The sequence below is a fragment of the Columba livia genome, chromosome 16 (assembly GCF_036013475.1).
Source record: "Columba livia isolate bColLiv1 breed racing homer chromosome 16, bColLiv1.pat.W.v2, whole genome shotgun sequence".
Taxonomy (NCBI): domain Eukaryota; kingdom Metazoa; phylum Chordata; class Aves; order Columbiformes; family Columbidae; genus Columba; species Columba livia.
The window spans coordinates 4,423,638-4,444,896 of NC_088617.1; the positions used below are offsets into that span (position 1 = coordinate 4,423,638).

Genomic DNA, 21,259 nt, shown 5'->3' on the forward strand with positions numbered 1-21,259 from the left:
CTGCTCTCTGCACAGGCACGAGGAGCCAGCAATATGGCTGGATCCTTAACCCAAAGACCCAAGACCTCAGCTCCTTAAATACTACACATCAAAAAGCATCCAAGACAACCGCATCTCGAACATCCTCTTACACAAAGTATACTCCAAGTACTCCAGTGCGCTACAGCAAAGACCCTTCCTACTCCTACACTGAGGAGATCTGGAGAGGAAAAGCTAAAGGATCAAGTATGCAAGACCTCATGCCTAATTTCAGTCCTTATAAACTCTTTATTCCTATCATTTTAATAGCAGAGAAGTAGTTTCAATCCCCCTTTGAAGACTAAGATTCACAGCACTGTAATTGTAGAGCACGAATCCATAGGAGATGAACAGACTTCCAGAAGGAAAGAGAGAGCAACAGGACAGATAAGAAGCGACTTTAGTTAAACAAGTAGAAAAAGGAGAGGGTACCTCACAGTGCATCCCTCTGAGGCGGGGGGAGAGACACCACCAAGTCTTTGTAACACATGAGAACGCCCTCCAGGCAGAGCCGAGCCATGGCCACAATGGCTGTGACTGCATCTGGCGACAACCCAACCGCTCCGGCTCTGCTCTTGTGCCGTGTGTCATCACCAGCTCCTCTAACTCCACCGCAGTCCTCATCCGACCAGGGCTTTTCCAGTGACTTCGCCCAAACTCACTCCATTTGCGTTTTAAGCATTATTATTTAGAACATTTGTCCAGAAAAAAAAAAAAAAAAGGGAAAAAAACAAAGAAGGGGAGAAGTACAGGACCTTTTTTTTTCCTTTTTTAATTAGAAACATCACCCCTCTCCTACTCAACAAAGCAAAAAAGCCACCACAGCTGCAAGAGGGAGAAATGTTGCAGACCTTCATCACAATGACCAAGCACCAGCAATCAGGTTCTTCTCCAAAATTAACCTCCATAGCGAGAGTGGGCTCATTCCACCTACGACAGGTGCCTAAATTACAAACAATTATCCTGGGCTCCTGTTTGGTTAATGCAAAGAGTGAGGCACCTCGGGGGGTGACTCAGAGTCTGCACAGGACGAATCATCCTTCAGACAATCAAGGTTTGGGGAGCCCAGACCTGGCTCTGGGCTCCCGCTCTTACAAGCAAATCTCCCTGGTTCAGGGCCACACAAGAACAAGGGTGACAATATCACACCATGCAAACCAAGGCACTCTCCACAGTGCTTTTTACATGCAAATAAGGTGGAAAAGACAGAAAGGGAAAAAAAATATACCAGGAGATAGGGAGCAAGGGACCTGACGCAGCAAGGCGGGCAGCAATGAGCCAGCCCAGGTGGGTTCACCTGCACAGCTCGAGGGGCTGATCTGACGGTGGCGTGGGGGGAGACGTCCGCTCCCATCTTCTGCCTCTTGTTTGCACAGATTCCCACTGTGCTCAAATATTTGTTTCCACTCCCAACAGTTTTCTGGGGGAGATAACGCCCTGCCTGCATTCAGTAGGGAGCAGGCAGCCCCATCTCTGGAGGGGATGAACACGAGAGGGTCTTCCAGGGCTCATCACCGCCCAGGATATGCTCTCACGTTCACAAATAACAACAACGCACCGGTTCCTCGTGCCCGCTGACCCAGGGATGCTCCCAGGCGACTGAGCCGCAGCTGTGCCCTGCAAACAGTGCTGCCCGTCCCACCGCCCAAACGGGGAAGAGTTTGACACGGGATGGACACAGACCTGCAGCCCAGGGTTACACGACCGTAAAGCCAAGTTGTAGATAATTTCAGGAGCTATGAGATGAGCTGCTTTTACGTAGTAACACCATAGTAACTGAGATGGGTGATAAAGCTTGCACACACATTTTTGGAGGGGAGGAAGAAGAGGTCTAAGTAAAAGGAAAACCTTCCCACAGAGCAAGGGGACACACTTGTATAAAGGAGAACGGGAGCCACGCTGCTGTTTAAATCTCTCCCCACTGACAATCCAGCTGGCTCCCACTCCCAGCCCGGCTCACCTGCTCCAGGCTGTCAGCACTGCCAGCATCAGTCTTTGCATCTCCCCGACAAAAGCCAGCAGCCCCCACCGGGCTGGTTTTACTTGGCTTTGCAACAAGGATTTTATTGATAGAGATGTGCTCCCGTGAGCAGCTCCTGGGTTCAAGTTACTGCAGCTTTCTTCCAGTAGCAAGAGTTGCTGAGGCTGAGCCCTGTCAGAAAAAACTATGCCAAACCCCCACCCATCAATAATAAAATTAACACAAGCTACAGATTAGGCTGTATCTGAAGCAAAACCAAATCCAACAGCCTCCTCTTTATCATCCCCAAAGGTGGGTCAGGGCTCCAAAACTATGTGGGCATCTGTGTGCTGTGAGTTACTGGGGTGAACTAAGAGGAAACAATAAACAGACTGGAACAGTCTGCTCCCTCTTCTCAGCTACACATCCCGAGTTGTAAAATACACTAAGGTCACTGACCCAACCTAGTTATTAATAATAGAAGTTATCATTAAATTTCTGTTTTCTTCTATTGTAAATAAAGTGATCCTGATCTCCTGGGGTTTTTTTCTTCCTCATCATCTCTTAAAGAGAAATTAGTTTAGAATAAGCTGTTCCAGATTAGAAAGTAAACTTCTGGCTTCCTATCCATAGAGAATCGCTCCTCAGGACACCATGACCCTCGTTTGGGGGCTGCAGCTGGGGTAGGTGGTCAGGGAGAGCAGCACCAAAACCCTCCCTGCCCAGCTGGACCCGTGCTGGGCAGAACACAGCTCAAGAAGGGGTTGTGCATGGGTTTTTTCCAGGTACATCTGTCAGCCTAATGAGACACATCATCTACACCACCTGCCCTTCTTCCACCATCTACCTCTCCCCCAAAAGTTTCCCATCTTGTAACCAAATTAGAAGACCCCTTGGAAAAACCTTATTGCTTGAGTTTTGAGGGCATGGACTAAGCACACCCTGAACCAAAGGATGGAGTCAAACCCCAAGCACAAGCTGTACAATCACACAGACACTCCAGCCAGCCAAGCAAACACGATGCCCGAAGGGCTCATGCCCACTCTCAGCCGAGGACCCATATCTCCCTTACAAAAACGCCTCCGCTCTCCAAATCCATCGCTCAGAGCGGAGAGGCCTCAGCCCACTGGCATCTGGCCACACGCCCGGCTGCCACCGCAGGAGCCCTGATTAGGAGCTGGCATAGCCCAGGCAGGACTTTACCCCCGCAGCCCGAGGGGACGAGGTTAAACCACTGTCCCCAGCCAAGCCAGGAAAGCACTGAACAGGGGCATTAGCACAGAGCGATATGGGGTTTAGTCCCAGCTCTGCCACGGATTCCCTACATGGCCTCGGGCACATCACTTAGCAGCGGCTCCATTTTCCTACCTGTGTGATGAGGGAGATGCCGTCTGCTCACATCCCGGTCAGTCCCAGGGCCCGACAACTCCAGGTGCCACAAAAAAACCCACTCGTGACCACCCCCCTTACTCCCCAACTGCGACACGAGTGGGGTCTGCCGCCCCTCAGTTCCCGGAGCAAGCAGCCAGCAAGGGCTGGAAAAAAGGACTTCCCTTCCTCTAAAGACCCAGAATAAAGAAAAAAACAAAACCAAAACAAAACTGACCGATGTGACGGAGAGGCAGCCGAGTCCCGGGCAGCCCCACGGAGCCGGGCGCCCACAGAGCGGCCGGGCCGGCAGATTTTTAATGTAATTTCTTTGAATGTAAGTTTCAATTTCTGGAGAGCCGATGGCAGCAAAGAGCAGCGCAGCTCGCCGGCTCCCCGGCAGGGCTGGGCGGACCGGGGCGGCGGCGGGGCGGGGAACACACCACACGCGTGTCCCGATCCCCGGGTGGGTGCCCGGCAGGGCGGGGGTGGCCGCAGGAGCGCCTCCCACCCGGCCCCCCGCACCTGCCCGGGCTCCGCGGTCCCCGGGGGAGGTCCCGTGGGACGTGGGGAGCGGGCGCGGGCGGGACCGCGGCACGGCAGCAAGGCGAGGGGCGCGGGACCTTCCCCGCCGCGCCGGGCACTCGGCACTCACCCGCGGCAGGTCCCCGGGCCGCCGTGGCGGTTCGGCTCGGCGCGGTCCGGCGGAGGCCCCGGCCCCGGCGGCGAGCGCGGGGCGGGCGGGGCGGACGGCGCAGCGGGGCGGCCGGGCGGGCGCCGCCGAGCGCAGGCATCGGCGGGGGGCGGGGGGAACGTGGGGCGGGCGGGCGCGACACACACCGGCATTAGCCAGGCTCCATCGCCGGGGCGTGGAGGGGGAGGTGACGTCACCGGGGCGGGGCGTGCGCTTGCGCGCGGGGATCCGGGCACCGGGCAGCGGCACCGGGTCCGGGACTGGGACTGGGACTGGGCAGTGGCACCGGGACCGGGGAGGGCGGTGAAGCCCCGCACCGGCTGTGTGTTCGCTGTAGCGCCTGCACCGGGGCGGGCGGTGAGCGTTTGGACCGGGTGCGTGCACCGGGGAGGCGGCGAGCATTGGGCACATACACTGTAGCGGGTGGCGAGTGCCTGCACCGGACGTCTGCACCGGACACTGGGAAAGGCGGCGAGCGCCTGCACAGGGAGTGGGCACCGGGTGTATGCGCGGGGCAGGGCGCTGAGCGCCAGCACCGGGCGGCTGTATCGGGGCTGTGCGGTGGGTGCACGCACCGAGGCGGGGGGGACACCGTGAGCACCGGGTCCGTGCCCCGGGGGGTTCAGCAGGTGCGTGCACTGGAAGGTGTACCGGACACCCGGGTGCGTGCACCGGGTCTATGAGCAGGGTCTGAGCACCGAACACGGGGAAGATGATGGTGAGCGTGCAGCCGGACACGGGGGAGGATGGCGTGGCCGTGCAGCGGGCACCGAGCACCGTGGGTGTCCTGTGCGTACGAGGGTCCTGCCCCCCTGCCGCTTCTTGTCACATCACAGCTTTTCGGTGTCCCAGCTCTGTATCTTCGCACAGCCAAGGTGGCTCCTGCCGGCTTAGGGAGCTGAACCGGCTCTGCAGGGTTGGGAGGGGGTGGTGGGTCACGCGTGGGCTGCACGGCCATAACTATGCTTCCCGGGCTGGAGAGATGCTCTTGGGGTGACCAAACTACTGCACCCCAAGGGCTTGGGCAGCATTTAGTGACAGTATGCTATGTCCAGGTCGGGGATTGAACAGAACATAGGCTATTTTTTAAATAAAGTGTGGCTTAGAAACATTGTCTGTCTCAAAATAAGACACCAGCTTTGGACAAAAGATGAAAGATTTTCCAGCTGCCTAAACGTGCACATCATCCTGCTTGTCCTCGATTCAGAGCTTTGCTCACAGTGACATTGATGTAAATATGATGTCACTTATCTAAAGCTGTTGGCTTTAGAGCGTGGGTCTGGATTTTTGGCAGCTGGGACAAAAAGGCTAAGGGCTCTCAGCAGGTTCAGAGACTTCATTTTTTCAGGACGATTTAGTGCTTGGGGCTATCAGCTCTCCTGGTTTTAGAGCACAGCTGGATTTCTCTGTGAGCCCTGGCTCTTGGGGCCGCAGGACTGTGTGGGAATTGTAGCTTTCTGGTCTTTCTTTTTAAGTAAGCTTGAACCCGTTGTGTTTATGGAAGAAACTTGAACTTTTAACAGGTCAGAGACTAGGAGCCAAATCAGCAGAGCATGTTTACGAACCAGAATGGGTGGGTTTTGACCAGTCCTGTGACTGTAATTCAGCTTTTTCAATGCTTGTGATTGGCCACTGAGGGTGGCATTTCCTCCTCTTCAGGCAAAATGGCTTTCCCACCCATTCCATTGCATGCCAGGCCAGTCTGATCTGATCTTTCTGGGAAGGGGAAAGGAAAAAGAAAGCCACCACCACTGCTTTCCTGTCGTATTGCTGGCTCCAGGGTCGTCATTCACAGCCAGGGCTTGGCCCCCTCCCCAAAGGACCAGGACACCTGAGCCTTGCTCCCTGCGGCTTTCAGGAGATGGGAATTTCACTCCATCCAGCTGTGCTGAGTTGGTGTTTCTGCCTCTCTTGTCCTCTTTTGCTGAATCACCCCTTTCACAAGCCTCTGCAGCTCTTTGTTGATCCGGGGAAGGAAATTGGAGCCCCTGCCCAGCCAGCTGAGAGGAGCAGGCAGCCCTGCCAGGCTTCCCCTTGGACTCCCCTGCTCTGGAAAGCTGTCCCTCTGCTGGGAAAAGGGGCGCTGGTAACGGGAAAGCCCTTTCACATCGCAACCTCAGTCAAGAATTCCCTGGAGGGTCCCAGTGGAGGGATGTCAGTCGGGGATGCCAGCCCTGCCAGCAGCAGGAACATGGCCCTGCCTGGCACAGGGACCTTGGACTTGCTGGGCTGATTGACAGCTGTCAGCCCCACGTCTGGAGCACACAGGTCTATAAACTCAGTGGCTCTGGCCATCTCTCACCCAGCATCTGGTGCTTGCAGTATCCTGCTGGGTGGCTACAAGGGGCGCACTGCATTCAGGAAAAGGCACCTTTGCATTTTGTGTCACAGCCTTGGATTTTGCCAGCATCTCGGGGGATGCCAGTGTAAGTGGGACACTACTGAAGTTAAAGTACTGGGCAGGTCTGGGGAGAAATGGGCCAGGCTAGTGGCCATTACAAGATGATGCCCCAGAGCAACAGGGTCCCAGAGCATCCTTCTAGTGTGGGAAAGGAAGCAGGAGAATGTGATTCCCTGGCTCAAGGGTGGGAAGAGGATTTAGGTGCTGCAGTAAGTGGCTCACAAGGTGGACTTCCAGCCATCGAACAGTACTGGTGTCCCTAACTACTGGCTGAGCACTGTGGCTGGAAGGATAGTCCCCATCCCAGCCTCACTTTGCACAGCAAAGCGAGGCCCTTTCCATCAGCTCTGTTCCCCTCTGGTCCTGTAGAACTTCTTGCTCCTCTGCAGCATCTCTGAGCCGAGCTGTGTCAGGTCTCAGCCAGCATGGAGGCAGGCGGCCTGCCTGGCTTCCTGGGTTTCTCTTGCATCTGGATCATCCATCCTCACTCCAGACATTTCACCCCAGACCCACAAACAAGCAGGCAGCAAGGGGGGGAATCAAGGAGAGGTGTCCCAAGGGACTGCCAGGCTGCTCAAAGACAAGTTTAAGCAGCTGGGAAAATCCCAGCAAAATAACGTGATGACCAAGTGAGGAGGCGAAACCCCCACCAGCCCCCACCTTGGAGGCAGCTGAAGAATTGGCTGTGGCCTGGCTCATTTGCAGCAGCTGTTGAAATACAAAGAAGGGGAAAAACAAGCCTGTCTTTGACACAGCTTGTCCCCTTTCCCACCCTGTGACTGAAGATGCGACTTGTTTTTTCTGGGACAGGGGAAAATTTAAGAGTCTCTCGGGCAGCCTGTGCCTGGGGTGCTCCCGACTGCCAAGTGGATGGATGGAGCTTTTCTGGAGATGCACTGAAAACGCTGGGATCACGGCTTTTAGCGCCCTGCGGCTGACTGTGCTGCTGCCCCACGCGGGGCAAAGGCTGCAAACTGGGATGGGAGGAGCGGCAGGGATGCAGGACGAAAGCCGCCAAGACGGAGGCGGCTGTGAGCTTTGCTTTTCCATTGGAATGCAGGGAGCTGAAAATATTGCATCTCGGTTGACTAATAAAAAAAGCCGTCTTGTTTTGCAAAGGCTCATTGCAAACATCTGTGGGTTGTAGAGTGCCCAAAAGGGGGAAAAAAACCTCATAATGTTGGAGCAGGCCCTGGGGGGAGGATACAGAGGGTGCACAGAGATATTGGGGTGCTCACAGTTACCAGCCCAGGGAGTGATGGATCTGCAGGGCCCACCTTCCAAAAAAAAAAAAGGTGGGGGGGAGCAAGAGGCGGTACAAAAAGCAGCTGGCAGCAGCCAAGAATAATTGTATGGCTTTGCAAAAAATTACCATGGCAATTAAAAAGTGCTTTAAGCTTTTTGGAGGAGGAAGAAGGAGAGAAGAGGTAAGTAAAATGCCATGGGGCTGGATTGCAGAGTAGCACAGAGTAAGGTACAGACATCACCGAGTGTGGCTGTGGTCCAGCTGGGGATCTGCTGCAGGGACGCTGGGAGACAAGCAAAGCCCAGGGTGTTGGGAGCTGGATGTAAGGGCCAGCGAGGAAAATCAGCTGAGCAAGGAGCACTGGAGGTGATGGGGAAGCTACTTCTGCAGGGTACCCGAGTGCCAAGTGCTCACCCCTGTGCCCAGAGGATGGGGCTTGGAGCCACCGCAAGGCTGAGCTTGTGCTCTGGCTTTGCCTTCTCTGCTCAACTGAGGATGCATTCGGCTGGCTAAGGAAGAAATGGTGTTCTCTGCTGAAACGTCCATTTTTGACCAGGTACCAGGCATCTGCAGGCTAGATTTGTCCTTGCTTTTGTGTTCCAGCCTTGGGGTTTGTAGGGTACAAACCACTGCCTTGGGTGAGACCCATTGTGGTGGCATCACTGAGCACTAGTCTAAGATGCCATGACAAGGACAAGACACCTGAGATGTCACATCCCGAGGCGTCTATACTGAGGTTAGAGCAGGCTCCTCCTACTCTGGGTGAGTGTCTGGTGACCTGGCTGTGGGATTTGGTGGCAGCCGCCCACGCCGTGCTGCTCGTGAGCCCCCCTGGGGTGCTGGTGCTACCCGGTGCCAGCCCACCTTCCTTGGGGACCACAGCTGTGCCCGGCCACCCACAATAGCTGCTTCCAGCCCAATTTCACCCAGGGTTAGAGCTCTCAGAAATATTAAGCTGCTGGAAAACAGGCATTCTTCCTAAGCTGGTTTGTCACAGCCTTTAGGAGAGTTCCCATATTGGGTCTGAGACCTTACGTCTGGGCTGTGCTTGGCACTGTAGGGGCATGGGGAGGTTTCCATACCTCCCACTGCCATCAACTTTACCAGTGTGGTACAGCTGAGGAAATTGAGGCACAGGGAGGTAATGGGGCTTGCCTGGGAATGAGCTGTGGCATTTCTGCAAATCAACTCATCAGCTGTGGCCAACCTGGATGGTTTAGACCCTTCTCCTCAGGGACTAAAAATGTCCTAAGCAACTATCTTCCAGCTTTTACACTTCCCTGCTCTCATAAAGCAACATCAACTCTACAAGTGCAGGGTGGGAGAGCCCTGTGCACATACCAGCAGAGCAACCTTTATCCCTAAAGTGCCACCAACTCTTGTGCAGACCAGGAGCTACAGCCACGTCACCCCAAAACTCAGCAGAGGGTGCTGGGGAATCACCTTCCCAGCTGGACAACTCCAGCCTGGTGGGTCAGGCTGCAGTGGTCTTGTGGGATGCTGGGTTGGAGAAGGAGGGAGGAAGGGTCTGCATCAGTGCAAGGCAGTTGGCAGCTGTGCCCAGAGGTGCTGGAGCAAACCAGCTGGTTGCAATGAGAGTGTAGCTCTCATTGCAGGTGTAAACTGCCTCCCCAGATCCACCCTCCAGCGTCCCAGGAGCCCTCATAGGCTCAGCAGAAGGCACGGTGTGGGAACTGGGTGCAGTTTGGGAGGCAGGGCCCTCCCCTTGCTCAGGTGAGAGGAAGGAAGTGTTGGGGAGAGGAGGAGCTGAGCGTTCCTTCTGGCAGAGAGCAGCTCCTGGGGCTTCTGGGCTGGTTGCACCAAAGTTGAGGAGCTGCTGAGGTCCAGTAGCTGCCCAGGTAATGGGGAAGGTCTTGGGCAGTTTGCGGTGTGGGTGTGTAGGGTGGGAAGGGTGTGCTGCTTGTGGAGTGGGTCAGGAGCAGAGCAGGCTGCTGTTAGCAAAATATCTGGTGTATTTGGGGAGGCTTTTTAGCTGGAGATATGGGTGCGAGCTGTGCTGCCTCTATTGGGAGGGGTTGCCCCTCTGCTAGGGCTTCATGGTGAAGGGCCGTGATCCTGCTTTTCCTATGGCTGAGATGTGGGAGTGCCCCATTCCTCTATGGGGTTTGTTTGTTGAACATGGCTTGGTGTCCCTGAGCCGGCTTTGAAAACCCTTTCTCCTGCCCTGTCTACCTATTAATCTTTCTCCAGAGAGAGACCCAAACCAGAGCCGTTCTCTTCCCTCTGTCCCAAGCTCTGGGGCTGAGCAGGCAGATGCACAGGAAAGGAGCAGCTGTGCAAGGCAAGGGGGCAGGATGTCCCCTGGGGGGGATGCTGGCTCTGCAGAGGGGATGTCACCCTGGCAGGAGATGCTCAGCAGCCTGTTTTGTGTGGCTGCAGCACTGTGTTAAGTCCTTGCACCATGTGCTTACTGTGAAGGTGCCGCTCAGTGTGGGGCTGTGCTTGGGGACTCTTTCTGAACACCATGGCCCATGCAGGTTTCTATGCCCAGGATTTCCCCTATGCACTCTTTAGGTCTGCCTGATGTATGTCCCAGCCAGGAGCCCATCAGTGCTACCCTGGGAGCCTGATTGTTGCTTCTCTCCAAAAATCCCCTCTTCCACAGTGAGTTGCCCTCTCCTGCTTGCTGCTGGGCTCTGTGGCACAGCAGGGAAGGCAGCTGGAAGGCTGCCCACCTGACAGCCGTGCCCAGGAAAGCTGGGCTCAGCAGGTTGGTGGGTGGCCCCGTGACTCTGGTCCCGCTTGCAGCAGAGCTGATGGAGGCACTGAAGCTTCGAGAGCCAGCTAGGGTTTCCCTGCAGCTTCCACTGGAGGGGGCTTTGGGCTTATTCCTGGCCATCACAGAGAGGTGGGGGGGACAGGACATAGAGAGGTGTCCCCACGCAGGCCAGCTTCCTGGAAGGCTAGCTGGGAATGGGACGGTGCTGAGCTTGTGCAAAACAGATCAGGGATGCTGGGTGGCTGCAGGGGCAGAGGGCTTGTCAGGTGGCACCTGCTTGTGCTCATTCCTTTGGGTAAGGAATCAACTCTCACCAGTCTCCCTTTGGGCTGGATGTGTGCTGGGGGCTGTGCTGAGAGCCCCCAGGGACACCATGCCATCAGCTGATCGTGCTGCAGGCACAAGAGGTTTCCTTTAGTTCATCTGTGGTCCTCCTCAAGTGGTCACTCTGTGTCCTCATCCTCTCCTTGGGGCAAGGGGGAATGTGGGGCTAACAGCTCTGGAAGCTGTGCTTGGTCTCTGCTGTGATGCATGGACATGAAGACCACTGTCCTGCTGATGCCAAGTGCTGAGCAAATAGAGCAAGTAGCTCCTCTGGCCCAGGAGCTGGGACCAACACCCCAATGCAGATCTGTGAGAAATACTCCAGGAGTTTCAATGCGTTGACCGGGAGACAGCTGGCAGGGGGGGTATTTGTTCTCCCATGGGGCAAGTGAGATGGTGCATCCCAATGGCAAAGATTTATCTCCTTCAACGTGGATGCAATAACTGGTACCCCACCTTCTGTCCTGTTCTCTGGTGCTCACAGAGGCTCTGGCTGATCTCCATCAAGATGCTTCGTGCATTTGCCTCAGTTTCCCTAGAGGTTTACCTGTCCTCCTGATGGGGCTGTGTTTGCAGCTGTGAAATGGCTCTCCTTGATAGAATTCATGTTGCACTTAGTTGCTGTAGCCCTTTTTCTGTACCCGAGTATATCTCTGTCTCTCACTTGCAGTCTCAAACAATGAACTATGTGGGGCAGCTTGCTGAGACTGTCTTTGTCACGGTGAAGGAGCTATACCGGGGTCTGAACCCTGCCACCCTGACGGGCTGCATCGATGTGGTCGTGGTGAGACAGCCCGATAACTCCTTCCAGTGCTCCCCATTTCACGTGCGCTTCGGGAAGCTGGGTGTGCTGCGCTCCAAGGAGAAGGTGGTAAGTGATGCCTGTCCTGGGTCTATGCTTCCTCTCTGGTGTCTCTAGACCTAGGAGATCGAACCCACGGGTTATGGAGGAACTTTGTTGGAAGAGAATGGGAGCCCTGTTGAAAGAGGTGGTTGCTGATTTTTGGAGGGGATGCCCCCGAACAGAACCTGCCCTGTTCCAGGGAGGACTGTTCTTCCTGGGAAAATTGGGAGAGGTCCCTCACCTCAAAGGCTGGGTGACTGTCAGTCCTGTGAGCAACCCCAGCCTGTCCCCTCCCTGTGCACCAATGGGTGGATGGGCTCGGAAGGACAGGCTGCTTCTGCCCCTTGCCAGGTTGACATTGAAATCAATGGGGAGCCTGTGGACCTGCACATGAAGCTGGGTGACAATGGAGAGGCCTTCTTCGTCCAGGAGTCAGAGGAGAATGAGGTTGGTGATGAAGAGGTGCTGCTGGTCTGTGTCCTGCTGTGACCACCTGGAAGTGCAGGCTTGAGGTGGAAAGACCAGGCTCAGACTGCCCTTCTTCCCCAGGGTGACTCCATTATCCCCTCTCATGTTTTGTGTGTCCAGAAAGTTTCCTACTTGAAGTACCTTTCAACCAGTGTAGAGGATCTGAGCACTGGAGCACCCTGAGGGAGCATTAGACCAAATATCTGCATTCCAGGCTGGCCTCCATCAATGGGCATGGCTCCTGGCCAGCCAGGCAGATATCTCAGAGCTGGGGATCTTGTGACAGGGATGGGAGGGAGCCAGATGCTGTGGAAGGCTGCCTGCTGCACTGGGAAGCAGGATGAGACTGGTTGTGGCTTCCAGCAATCTTGGCAGCTTTCTCCCAGGCTGACTTGTGGTCGCTGCAAACTTGGGCTGAGTTTGAGAGCAGGGTCTAGAGCTGGATCCCATTTGCTGCCTTTGTAATTATGGTCTTGTGGTGCCATCTCCTGCCTGCCTCTCCTTGCCCATGTTAAAGATGTCTTTAGCTTGTGGCTGGGCAGCTCTGCCTCTTTTTAAAATTTTTATTCACATGTCATATGTACAAAACCTTTCCTTTTGGGTCTAACCACGAAACCACCCCCAAGCTGAGAGCTCAGTGGTGTTGGTGGTGAATGGTGCATAGACAAGAGCCATGAGCTGCCAGGAAAGGGTGATGCTGGAGCTGATGGGCTCTTCCCATCCCTGTTGCAGGGCAGCATCCCCTCCGGTCTCTGTACATCCCCCATCCCCATGGAGGAGAGCACAGAGGATGCTGCTCAGCCCTCTCATGCACAGGAGACCACCAGCGTTGAAGGGACCCTGCGCAAGAAGAGGCGACGCAGGAGGAAGCCCAAGAAGAAGCAGGTTTCAGACTCAGAATTAGGAGACTGCGAGGAGTCCAAAAGTGAGATGTTTGTGAAGGAGCCATGCAAGCTGCCAGCCCATAGGTGAGCTGCTTGCTCTGGGCAGAGGGCTGCAGTAGGTCAAGCCTCGAGGTGATGCCCAGCAGTACTGAATCACAGGGTGTTTCCAAGTTGGACCTCAACCTCCTGAGGAGTAGAAAGCCAGTGGAAATAGTGAAGTTGGGCATTGCTGGCTTTCCAGGAGAGGAGGCTGGTGCCTGAGAGCAACAGAACTGACCTCTTTTCTCTGCTGCAGTGATTCAGTGTATTTCTCCTTTGCTGATCTCTCCAAAGAAGAAACTGGGTCGTTGCAGTCCCCAGAGATGCACCCTTACTCTGATGGGGAACTGGCCTCCATGGACAGGTAACGGAAAAAGCTGAGGTGATCTGCTCAGCTTTGAGAGCAGGGAACGTGCCTTGTGGCTGGGAACGTGGTAAGGAAAAGGAATTTGGTGGTGTCAGGAGAAGAGGGTTTTCCTGGCTCGATATGGTGTGCCTGGAGGAAAGCTTGAAGCCTGTGAGAGACACTTGTGGCTGTGGTCACACACATAAGAAGCCTGTGTCTACAGGGCTCTCCTGTCTCTGCTTCTGAGCTGCTTCTGGAAAACTGGTGGCATGGTGCTTTGCTTCCTTGGGCCTCAGCTTCTCATAGGTCTTGCTCATTTGTGATAGTCTTGTGGAGTAGAACTGACTTCGCAGGAAAACAGTCTTTCAGGGTTCTTGGCCCTAAATGTCCATACAATGATAGGAAAGCATGGGGCTGTAGGGTAGATGAGGTCCCATATTGCTTTTTCTTCTTGTAGCCCCACCCTGAGCCATCCATCTTCTCCCAAGAGTGACTCCGAGCTGGAGATCAGACCACAGGAGAGTTTTGCTTCAGGGGCTGAATCCCACATGCAGTGGACCTGGGGAAGGCTCCCTCAGGTGAGTCCCTGCTCTTGCTCTTCTCTAGCAGCTGGTGGGAGGGGGGTGTCTGAAACACCTGTAGCATGTGGAGGTAGCTCTGGCCAGACAGCTTTAGAGGAGTTGTCCTCTTCTACCTGATGCTTTGGGCACCTTCTCAACCTCAAACCTGTTCTTCTGCTTTCTTTGAGGTGAATAAATTGGAACGAGTTGAACCAGCCAAGTCCACAAAGACCATTGGTACTGCAGCAACCACTGTCTCTGTGACACTGGTCCCAGTGGATGAGGCAACCCACTTTGTTGCCACCTCTCAAGGTCTGGGAGGAGATCCAAGCCCAGCAGGACCTCAGGGCATACCTTGTTCCTCAGCTGTATCTGTTGTTGAGCCAAAACCTGCAACCCAGGATCGGAATGACCTCCCCAGGCTGAAGGACATCCCCGCTGTGGGGGCAGAGAGCTCATTGGAGGCCTCCTCAGCCCCACAAGAGAAACAGGAGGGAGGTGGAAGTGTTATGCCAGAGGTGCAGCCAGATGTGGAGCCCTTTGAGGGAGCTGCTGCTCTGAGGCAGGTGGACTCAGAGGACCCTGAGCCCCAGCTGGAAATCCAGAGAAGACAAGGTGAGTGGGTGACTGGTGCTCCTGGAAGTGGTGTTTGAGCCCAGAGATGCCTCCGACTTGGATGAGGGGCCAGGTTGTTCATTCAGTGTGACTCCTTTATGATCGCCCTGGGTATTCAAGGTGCAATGCGTTTGGTTTGCCTTCTCCATCTGCTACCAGCTCCTTTGCTTTCAAGAAACATTCCTCAGGTTCCATGTCCCCAGGGAGGGCTTTCTTGCCTTTTGTTTCCTGAGCTCCATCCTTGGATGTCTCTGTTTTCACATGCTTAGAAGATTTCTCAGCAGTGTAGACCATATCTTAACTTCAAGTGTCTGGCAGCACCTGGCCTGACTGGTGTCTTTGTCCTGAGCTCACCAAATCAGGTGGAAAATCACCCAGAGCAAAGCATGCATATGTTTCCCTTGACAGTGTATTTAAGGAGTCTTATGTGGTTACCTGTCCTAACCAGCCTCACTTTTCCAGCCAGCATAAATTCAGAACAAAACTGTCTCACTGAAAAAGGGACATTTGGGATTCCTCATTATACAACAAGGGGGATCACAATGTGTTATCTTGCATGGTGTTAACTTCAAATGGCACCTTCAGATTGTCACAGAGGCACATAGGCAGGACTTTGGCTTGTTGTCTGTGTCCTCTTGGCACATGATCTCATGCCAATGCAAGTGTTTCAAGGTACTTTTGTTGCTGTTGATTTAAGGCAGCTTTTCAGTTAGGAAGAGAGATGTCCTCTTCATATGAGATATGAATATGACACAGGAAAATGCTATTAACTTTCTCACTAGATGCTGAGGTGGTTGGGAAGGGGATTCAGCTAAGCTCTCTCCCTTCTGTCTGTGCATTGAGGTTCCATCAAAAGAAGTCCTCACCTGGGTCCCAGTGACATTTATCTAGAAGACCTCTCCAACATGGACAAGGAACAGGTGGCTCTCTATTTCCCCAGGAGGTATGGATTGCCCCAGCTGGCCAAGCTCAGACCTTCCTGAGCAATTCCCTTACAGCAAAGCATGGAGGTATGTCTTAAGCCATTGCCTGATGTCACCCTGTTTCTTCTCTTGTTGGTAGTGACACGGAGCAGAGCTCAAAGCCTGTGGCAGACCCCAGCAATCCTCTGTGTGTCCAGCTGCCACCTGATTTGCCCACCGAGATCCCCATGGATTCTGACTCTGATTTGATGCCTGCAATTGCCCTGTCGCTGTGTGGAGGCCTGGGGGGCAGCAGACAGATCTCTCATGGTAGGTGGGAGGGGATGGGGAATATGCTGTCCTGAAACCCATTATGTACACCAATGCCATGACACAACTTTTGTCTCATCAGAGAAGTTCATAGAGCACATGATCTCCTACCAGCAGTTTGCTGAGAATCCAGGACTCATCTATGACCCAAACCTGGTGATACTGATCAACAAGAAGTGAGTGGCCTGTTCTTCTTGCTGCTTCATCCCAAGATGACCGCTGTGGCCCCTTTGTCCATGCAGAAACACTTTCTGGGAAGGAGTCACACTCCTGAAGGAATGATTATATGTTGTGGGATGGGACCTTCTGGCCATGCTGCAGGATGGCAATCTGGAAACACCGCTCGCTCCAGGGGTGGTGATGTTCCCATCCCTCTTCTTCTAGGTATTACAACTGGGCAGTGGCTGCTCCCATGGTCCTGTCCCTGCAGGCTTTCCAGAGGAACATTCCTGAGGTGAGTGGCACAACTCATTTACTGGCCATGCTTCTCAGCAGGGCTTGAAGAGTGCAGTGGGGCTGCAAGAGGCCAAGCTGCCCATCTGGGGCTTTGTGGGCAGTGTGGGGCAGAGCTGAACATCACTACAGCCCACAAACCCTGAGGTCTGTCCTTTCCCCATGAGGTACCTCAGGGTGACTTTTAGAGACCTGGGTACCCCTGATTCCTGGAGAGCAGAGATGTCTTTTTTTCTTGTCAAAAAAACTCCTATTTTGATGTTTGTATCTTTGCAAGGCTTTGCAGAGCCAGGAGCCCTGGTAGTGTGGGACCATATGAGCCTGCTCCAGTGCTCTGTAGACCTGGCTGGGATTGTATGGAATAAGGCATCCAGATCTCTTTTTCTCAAGCTGCATGAGGGGAACAAGTCATTGTACCCTTCACACCAAAATAATCTCAGCTCGCAATGTGGCAGGAGTCATACATCTTATCCTGTGAAATATTTTGCAAAGGAAACCTGGCCTGGACAAGGGTGTCCTTAGCCTGTTGGCAGCTGAGCCTTCCTGGGCTGAGCACTGACTTCATCCTGTGTTCTGCCATGTTCACAGAGCACCATCAACCAGCTGGTAAAGGAGAAGATGCCCAAGAAAGGCAGCAGGTGGTGGTTCTCCTGGAGGAGGAAAGAATTCCAAGCAGACGAGGTCTTTGCAGTGGTGACTGTGACAACCATGTTCCCAGGGCACAGGAGTCATTCTGGTGGCTGGTGGGGTGGGGGTAGGAGAGCAGCAGGGTCCTGGGGATGGCCTGAGTACAACGGCGGACAGAGGGACCTGTTGGCAAGGTGACTTCTTAAGGTTACTGCTGTCCCCTCAGGTCTGTTAGTGCCTGGGCAGCAGAACAATGCCTGGCAATGCAGTAATGTGGACTTTGTAATGGTGACACTTCTTGCCAGCTGCCCCTCATGCCATCACCCAGGTAGCACATGTCATTGCTGGTCTCCATGACACCAGGTTGTGGTTCCTCTTCCATGGGGCAGTGTCCTCATGAAGGTGGAGGGTGCATTGTCATCTCTCTTCTGGTATGGCTGCTCTGGGTGGCAGGGGAATCCAAGCAGCTCCTGCTCTTGGCACCAAGGTGCTGATGGCCCCACTCTCTGCCCACAGCAGCTGAGGCCAGGGAAAGCCAACGTAGAAATGCTACAGCCCAGCTCTGCTCAGCAGGGGTGAGTGCCTCCCTCCCAGGCTGCCTTTAGGAGTCTGTGTGTTCTTGATCTCTCCTTCTCCTAAGTGACCAGTTATTCCCAAGTCTACCTAAATATTATGGCAGAAAGTTCAGTTAAGGCTCTGGCTGACCCCAGCCAAGCTCCTCCGTGACTGTTTCCTGGTGGGTGGGTTGTCCTGGGGCCCTTCCAGATATCTCTGGTGCTCATAGGGAAAACCATAGTCTGCAGAATAAAGCTAATCTGCTCTTCCATTCCTTGTGTAGGCAGGAGGGGGCATCATCCAGTGATGATGAGCCCCTGCACCATGGGGACATGTTAGCAGTGGACACTCCTGCACAGAAATCTCTGCCAACTTACAAGAAATCCTTGCGGCTCTCCTCCGAACAAATCGTATGTCCTTTACTCCTCCTCCTTCACTGCCTGTTTGTGCATGTAGGGGTGAGACAACCCTTAAACAAAGATGTCACTACTCCTCACCTCAGGTGTTTTTTAGGGCATTTTTATTTTGCCCTGGGTGGCTGCCCTGGGCTGTCTGGCCTGGCCAGGTGGCAGTCTGGGCTCTGGCAAGCCTTGGAGTGGCATGAAGCTGGTGTGCACCACTTGTGTTCCCTCTCTGCCCCAGGGAAGGCTGAACCTGCAGGATGGCCCCAACGAGGTGGCATTCAGCGTAACAACTCAGTACCAGGGCACATGCCGCTGTGAGGCTACTATCTACCTGTGGAACTGGGATGACAAGGTGGTGATCTCAGACATCGATGGCACCATCACCAAGTAAAGGGTCTTTTTCACACCCCATGCCCCTTAACCCCCAGTTAGGGGAAAGTGCCTTTTAAAGGCTTGTGTAAGCAGCCAGGAGGGACCACAAACCCCATTGCCTTCCTGATTGGCACCAGGTTGGATCATCCTAACCTGGTCTCCTTTCCTTCTAGGTCAGATGCTCTTGGCCACATTTTGCCACATCTGGGAAAAGACTGGACTCATCATGGGATTGCTAAACTCTTCCACAAAATCCACCTGTAGGTATAGGGGAACTGGGAGGATGATGGAGGAGAGGCTCAGTGGGGGCCACAGTCAGGGTGCTTACAAATGCTGGCCGAAACAGCCTCATTTTCTTCTGTCAGTGATGGCTGGTGCTTGCTGTGCTGTCTGGCTGATGCTTTGGGGTGAAAGCCGATGTTTGTGTTGCCTTCCCTGGGAGGAGAGTGTGTTGGTGGAGGCTTTGCTGGGGAGATGTAGCTGAGAGCTGAAGGAGATGAGATGGCATGAGATCACACCTGAGAGGCCAGAGGCACAGCTGGGTGCTCTCGGGTCGCTGTGCACCAGTGGCACGGGGGTCTGCCCAGCATTTGGGTGCCAGTTGCTTCTCTGGGTGCCCCCCTACCCCCAGGTGCCATGTTGTCCTCAACACCCAATGGAAGCTGGCAGCAGGTCCCCGAGGAGCCCGACCTTCAGCTCTCGGCACCTGTGGCCACTAAGAGGCACTGTGGGCCCGCGGATGGCTCGTCCTGGCGCCGGGGGGGCCGCGGGGCTCCCGCTGACCGCAGGACTTGGGGGCTGCGGGGTTGAGACTGTCCCCGCTGACACCCTGGCTGCCTCCTGTCACTTCTCAGCCCACAAGAGCATCGTCCCCGAGCTGCCCATCCCACCGTGCTGGCTGCTGGGGGGCTGTGGGGCCGTGTCCAGCCACATGCAGCCTGAAAGGGGATGAGAAGGGTGATGGCCTGGGTGTCTTGCTGGGGTGCATGGGGACTAAGCAGCAAAGGGCATTTTGCAGATGAGAGTCCAGCTGCTGGGAAGGACCTGGAGGGTGGTATGGAGTTCCCCCCTCCAGTGCTGCTCCCCAGCAGCAAGGTGGGTAGGGATTTGTTTTAGCCTGTACATCAGTCATATTGTTTGTGAAACCACCATGCCTGCTGAAGGAGTGCACAGGTTTGGGCTTAGGCCAGATATTAATCCTCTTCCTCTTTGGAGGAGCAGGAGGATGCTTTGTGCAGGGCACAGCTCAAAGCTCCCTGTGCTCTCTCTAGGAACGGCTACAAGTTCCTCTACTGCTCGGCCAGAGCCATCGGCATGGCACACATCACCAAAGGCTACCTCAAATGGGTCAACGAGCAAGGCTGTGCCCTCCCCAGGGGCCCCATCCTGCTTGCCCCTAGCAGCCTCTTCTCTGCCTTCCACAGGTACCACGTTTTTCTCTTCCTCCCCAGCCCTGCACCTTCTGTGTCCCTGGGGACACCACCCCCTTCTCAGCTTGATGCTGAGGGATGTCACGACCTTAATCTGCTTCTGGCCTCCTTGGTGCAGGATGTCTTTCATGGGAGGCAGTAGGGGAACTGCCTGCCCACCCTGGGGCTTTATGGTGAAGCTCCTGCAATGCACAAAATAACTTTTGTCCTTCAAATCACTTCTGAAGGTAGTGCTGGCCAGCCAATGCCTCTGACTTCTGTTCTGTGCATGTCTTGTACTGCAGGGAGGTGATTGAGAAGAAGCCAGAGGTGTTCAAGATCGCCTGCCTGATGGACATCCAAAAGCTGTTTGCTGCGAAGCTGCCCTTCTACGCAGCCTTTGGGAACAGAGCCAGCGTGAGTGGGTCTCCCAGGGAGGAGGGAGGGTTGGGGCTGGGGGGTGGTGTTGCCTTCCCACAGCTCTCACCCTTCCTGCCCTTCCTTGGGTAGGATGTCTACGCTTACAAGCAAGTGGGCCTGCCGGAGAGCCGCATATTCACAGTCAACCCCAAGGGAGAGCTGATCCAGGAGCTCACAAAGAACCACAAGTCTACGTAAGTGACATGCTTGTTCCTTGGCACCTCTGGGTTAACCTGGCTTTAACCCAGAGAAGTATTTAATGGGGTAGAAAAGCAAACAAACCCCCAGTGACCCCACTGCAACTTCTTTCTTCCCCCCACAGATACGAGCGGCTGTCAGAGCTGGTGGAGCTGATCTTCCCTCCCCTGGGGCAGAGCGGGAGTGTTGCTCTGGTGTGTCCAGAGTACAGTCACTTTGCTTACTGGAGGCCTCCGTTGCCTGCTGTTGACTTGGGTGTCTTCTCCTGACCCCGTTACCTGTGGAGGCCTGTCCCAGGGCTCTCCCGTACATCCTCTGCCAGGACTGGATCCTCCAGGTGCATCTCCTCTTCCCTGGTTGCTGCTCAGGCATTTTGCACTTCTAATGCAGTTCATGTTCTGTACTAGGAACACCCCTTCTCTGAAACCAAAGGGGGATAAGAGGGGGTTCTGACTCTACAAAAACTCCATTTACTAAATGGAAATTTCTATGAGATGGGTCTTTTCTCAGTGCTCGTAACACCTTTAAAGCCTGGCTCTTCTTTAAAGGTGGGGATGGGTCACGGTCTTATTTATTGATGAGCCTCTGGCATAGCTATTTCTACCTCCAGTCTGTCCAGTGTTCCTAGACAGTCCAGCTACCTCCAGTTTGGTAGCCATTGGAGTGAAGCTGTCCCATGGTTTAACAACTCATTAAGGTGGATGGAAGCTGTTTGGGGTTTTGAGTTTTCTTCACTACTATTAATTAACAGCAATAACTAATAAACAGTGCCTTAATCCAGGCTGCCTCTTGTCTGCTGTAGCCCTGTGCATGGAAGTGGGAGCCAAGCTCTGTGTCCTTTTACAAACCTGTCTGGGTTTATCCTGCTGAAGTGTCCTTCTCAGGGGACCTGCCCCTGGTGGAGATGGGGGCAGGACCTGCAGCTTCTTCGGCCTGTGAAGCAGCTGCACTAGAAAAGGACTTTTTAATTTATTTTTTTTAATTTTTGTCTACTGTCTTCAGGTAATGTTGCAAAATTGGTCTAATACAGGAAGCATTCTGTGTGTGCATTGGGGTGAATATCTCCTGTGCCAGGAACCTCC

The 21,259-nt window shown here is 54.3% G+C and overlaps 2 protein-coding genes across 10 annotated transcripts in view; one reads left to right on the forward strand and one right to left on the reverse strand.

The window, feature by feature from the left end:
- Window positions 1-4,149, reverse strand: part of ZHX3 (zinc fingers and homeoboxes 3) — a 45,297-nt gene extending 41,148 nt beyond the window's left edge. Inside the window, exon 1 of one of the 3 annotated variants that reach the window (XM_065031903.1) lies at window positions 4,002-4,149. The gene's annotated coding sequence lies outside the window, so the exon portion shown is untranslated. The other 2 variants (XM_065031904.1, XM_021287896.2) reach the window with 2 other exon arrangements.
- A 111-nt stretch (window positions 4,150-4,260) lies between these two features.
- LPIN3 (lipin 3) lies at window positions 4,261-20,958 on the forward strand. 7 transcript variants are annotated; one of them, XM_065031909.1, is made up of 20 exons: window positions 4,261-4,414; window positions 11,422-11,622; window positions 11,947-12,042; window positions 12,796-13,031; window positions 13,243-13,350; window positions 13,790-13,910; window positions 14,081-14,507; window positions 15,351-15,450; window positions 15,570-15,739; window positions 15,822-15,915; window positions 16,124-16,193; window positions 16,781-16,873; window positions 17,336-17,394; window positions 17,658-17,784; window positions 18,017-18,165; window positions 18,324-18,410; window positions 19,422-19,574; window positions 19,865-19,976; window positions 20,070-20,173; window positions 20,302-20,958. In XM_065031909.1, exons 2-20 carry the CDS (start codon window positions 11,431-11,433, stop codon window positions 20,444-20,446), a joined length of 2,643 nt encoding a protein of 880 aa, XP_064887981.1. In that variant the 5' UTR covers window positions 4,261-4,414; window positions 11,422-11,430; the 3' UTR covers window positions 20,447-20,958. The 7 variants fall into 7 exon arrangements, with proteins under 7 accessions (XP_064887981.1, XP_064887982.1, XP_064887984.1 ...); XM_065031910.1 differs by having other exon boundaries at window positions 17,339-17,394; XM_065031912.1 differs by having other exon boundaries at window positions 12,880-13,031; window positions 17,339-17,394.
- Window positions 20,959-21,259: the final 301 nt, after the last annotated feature.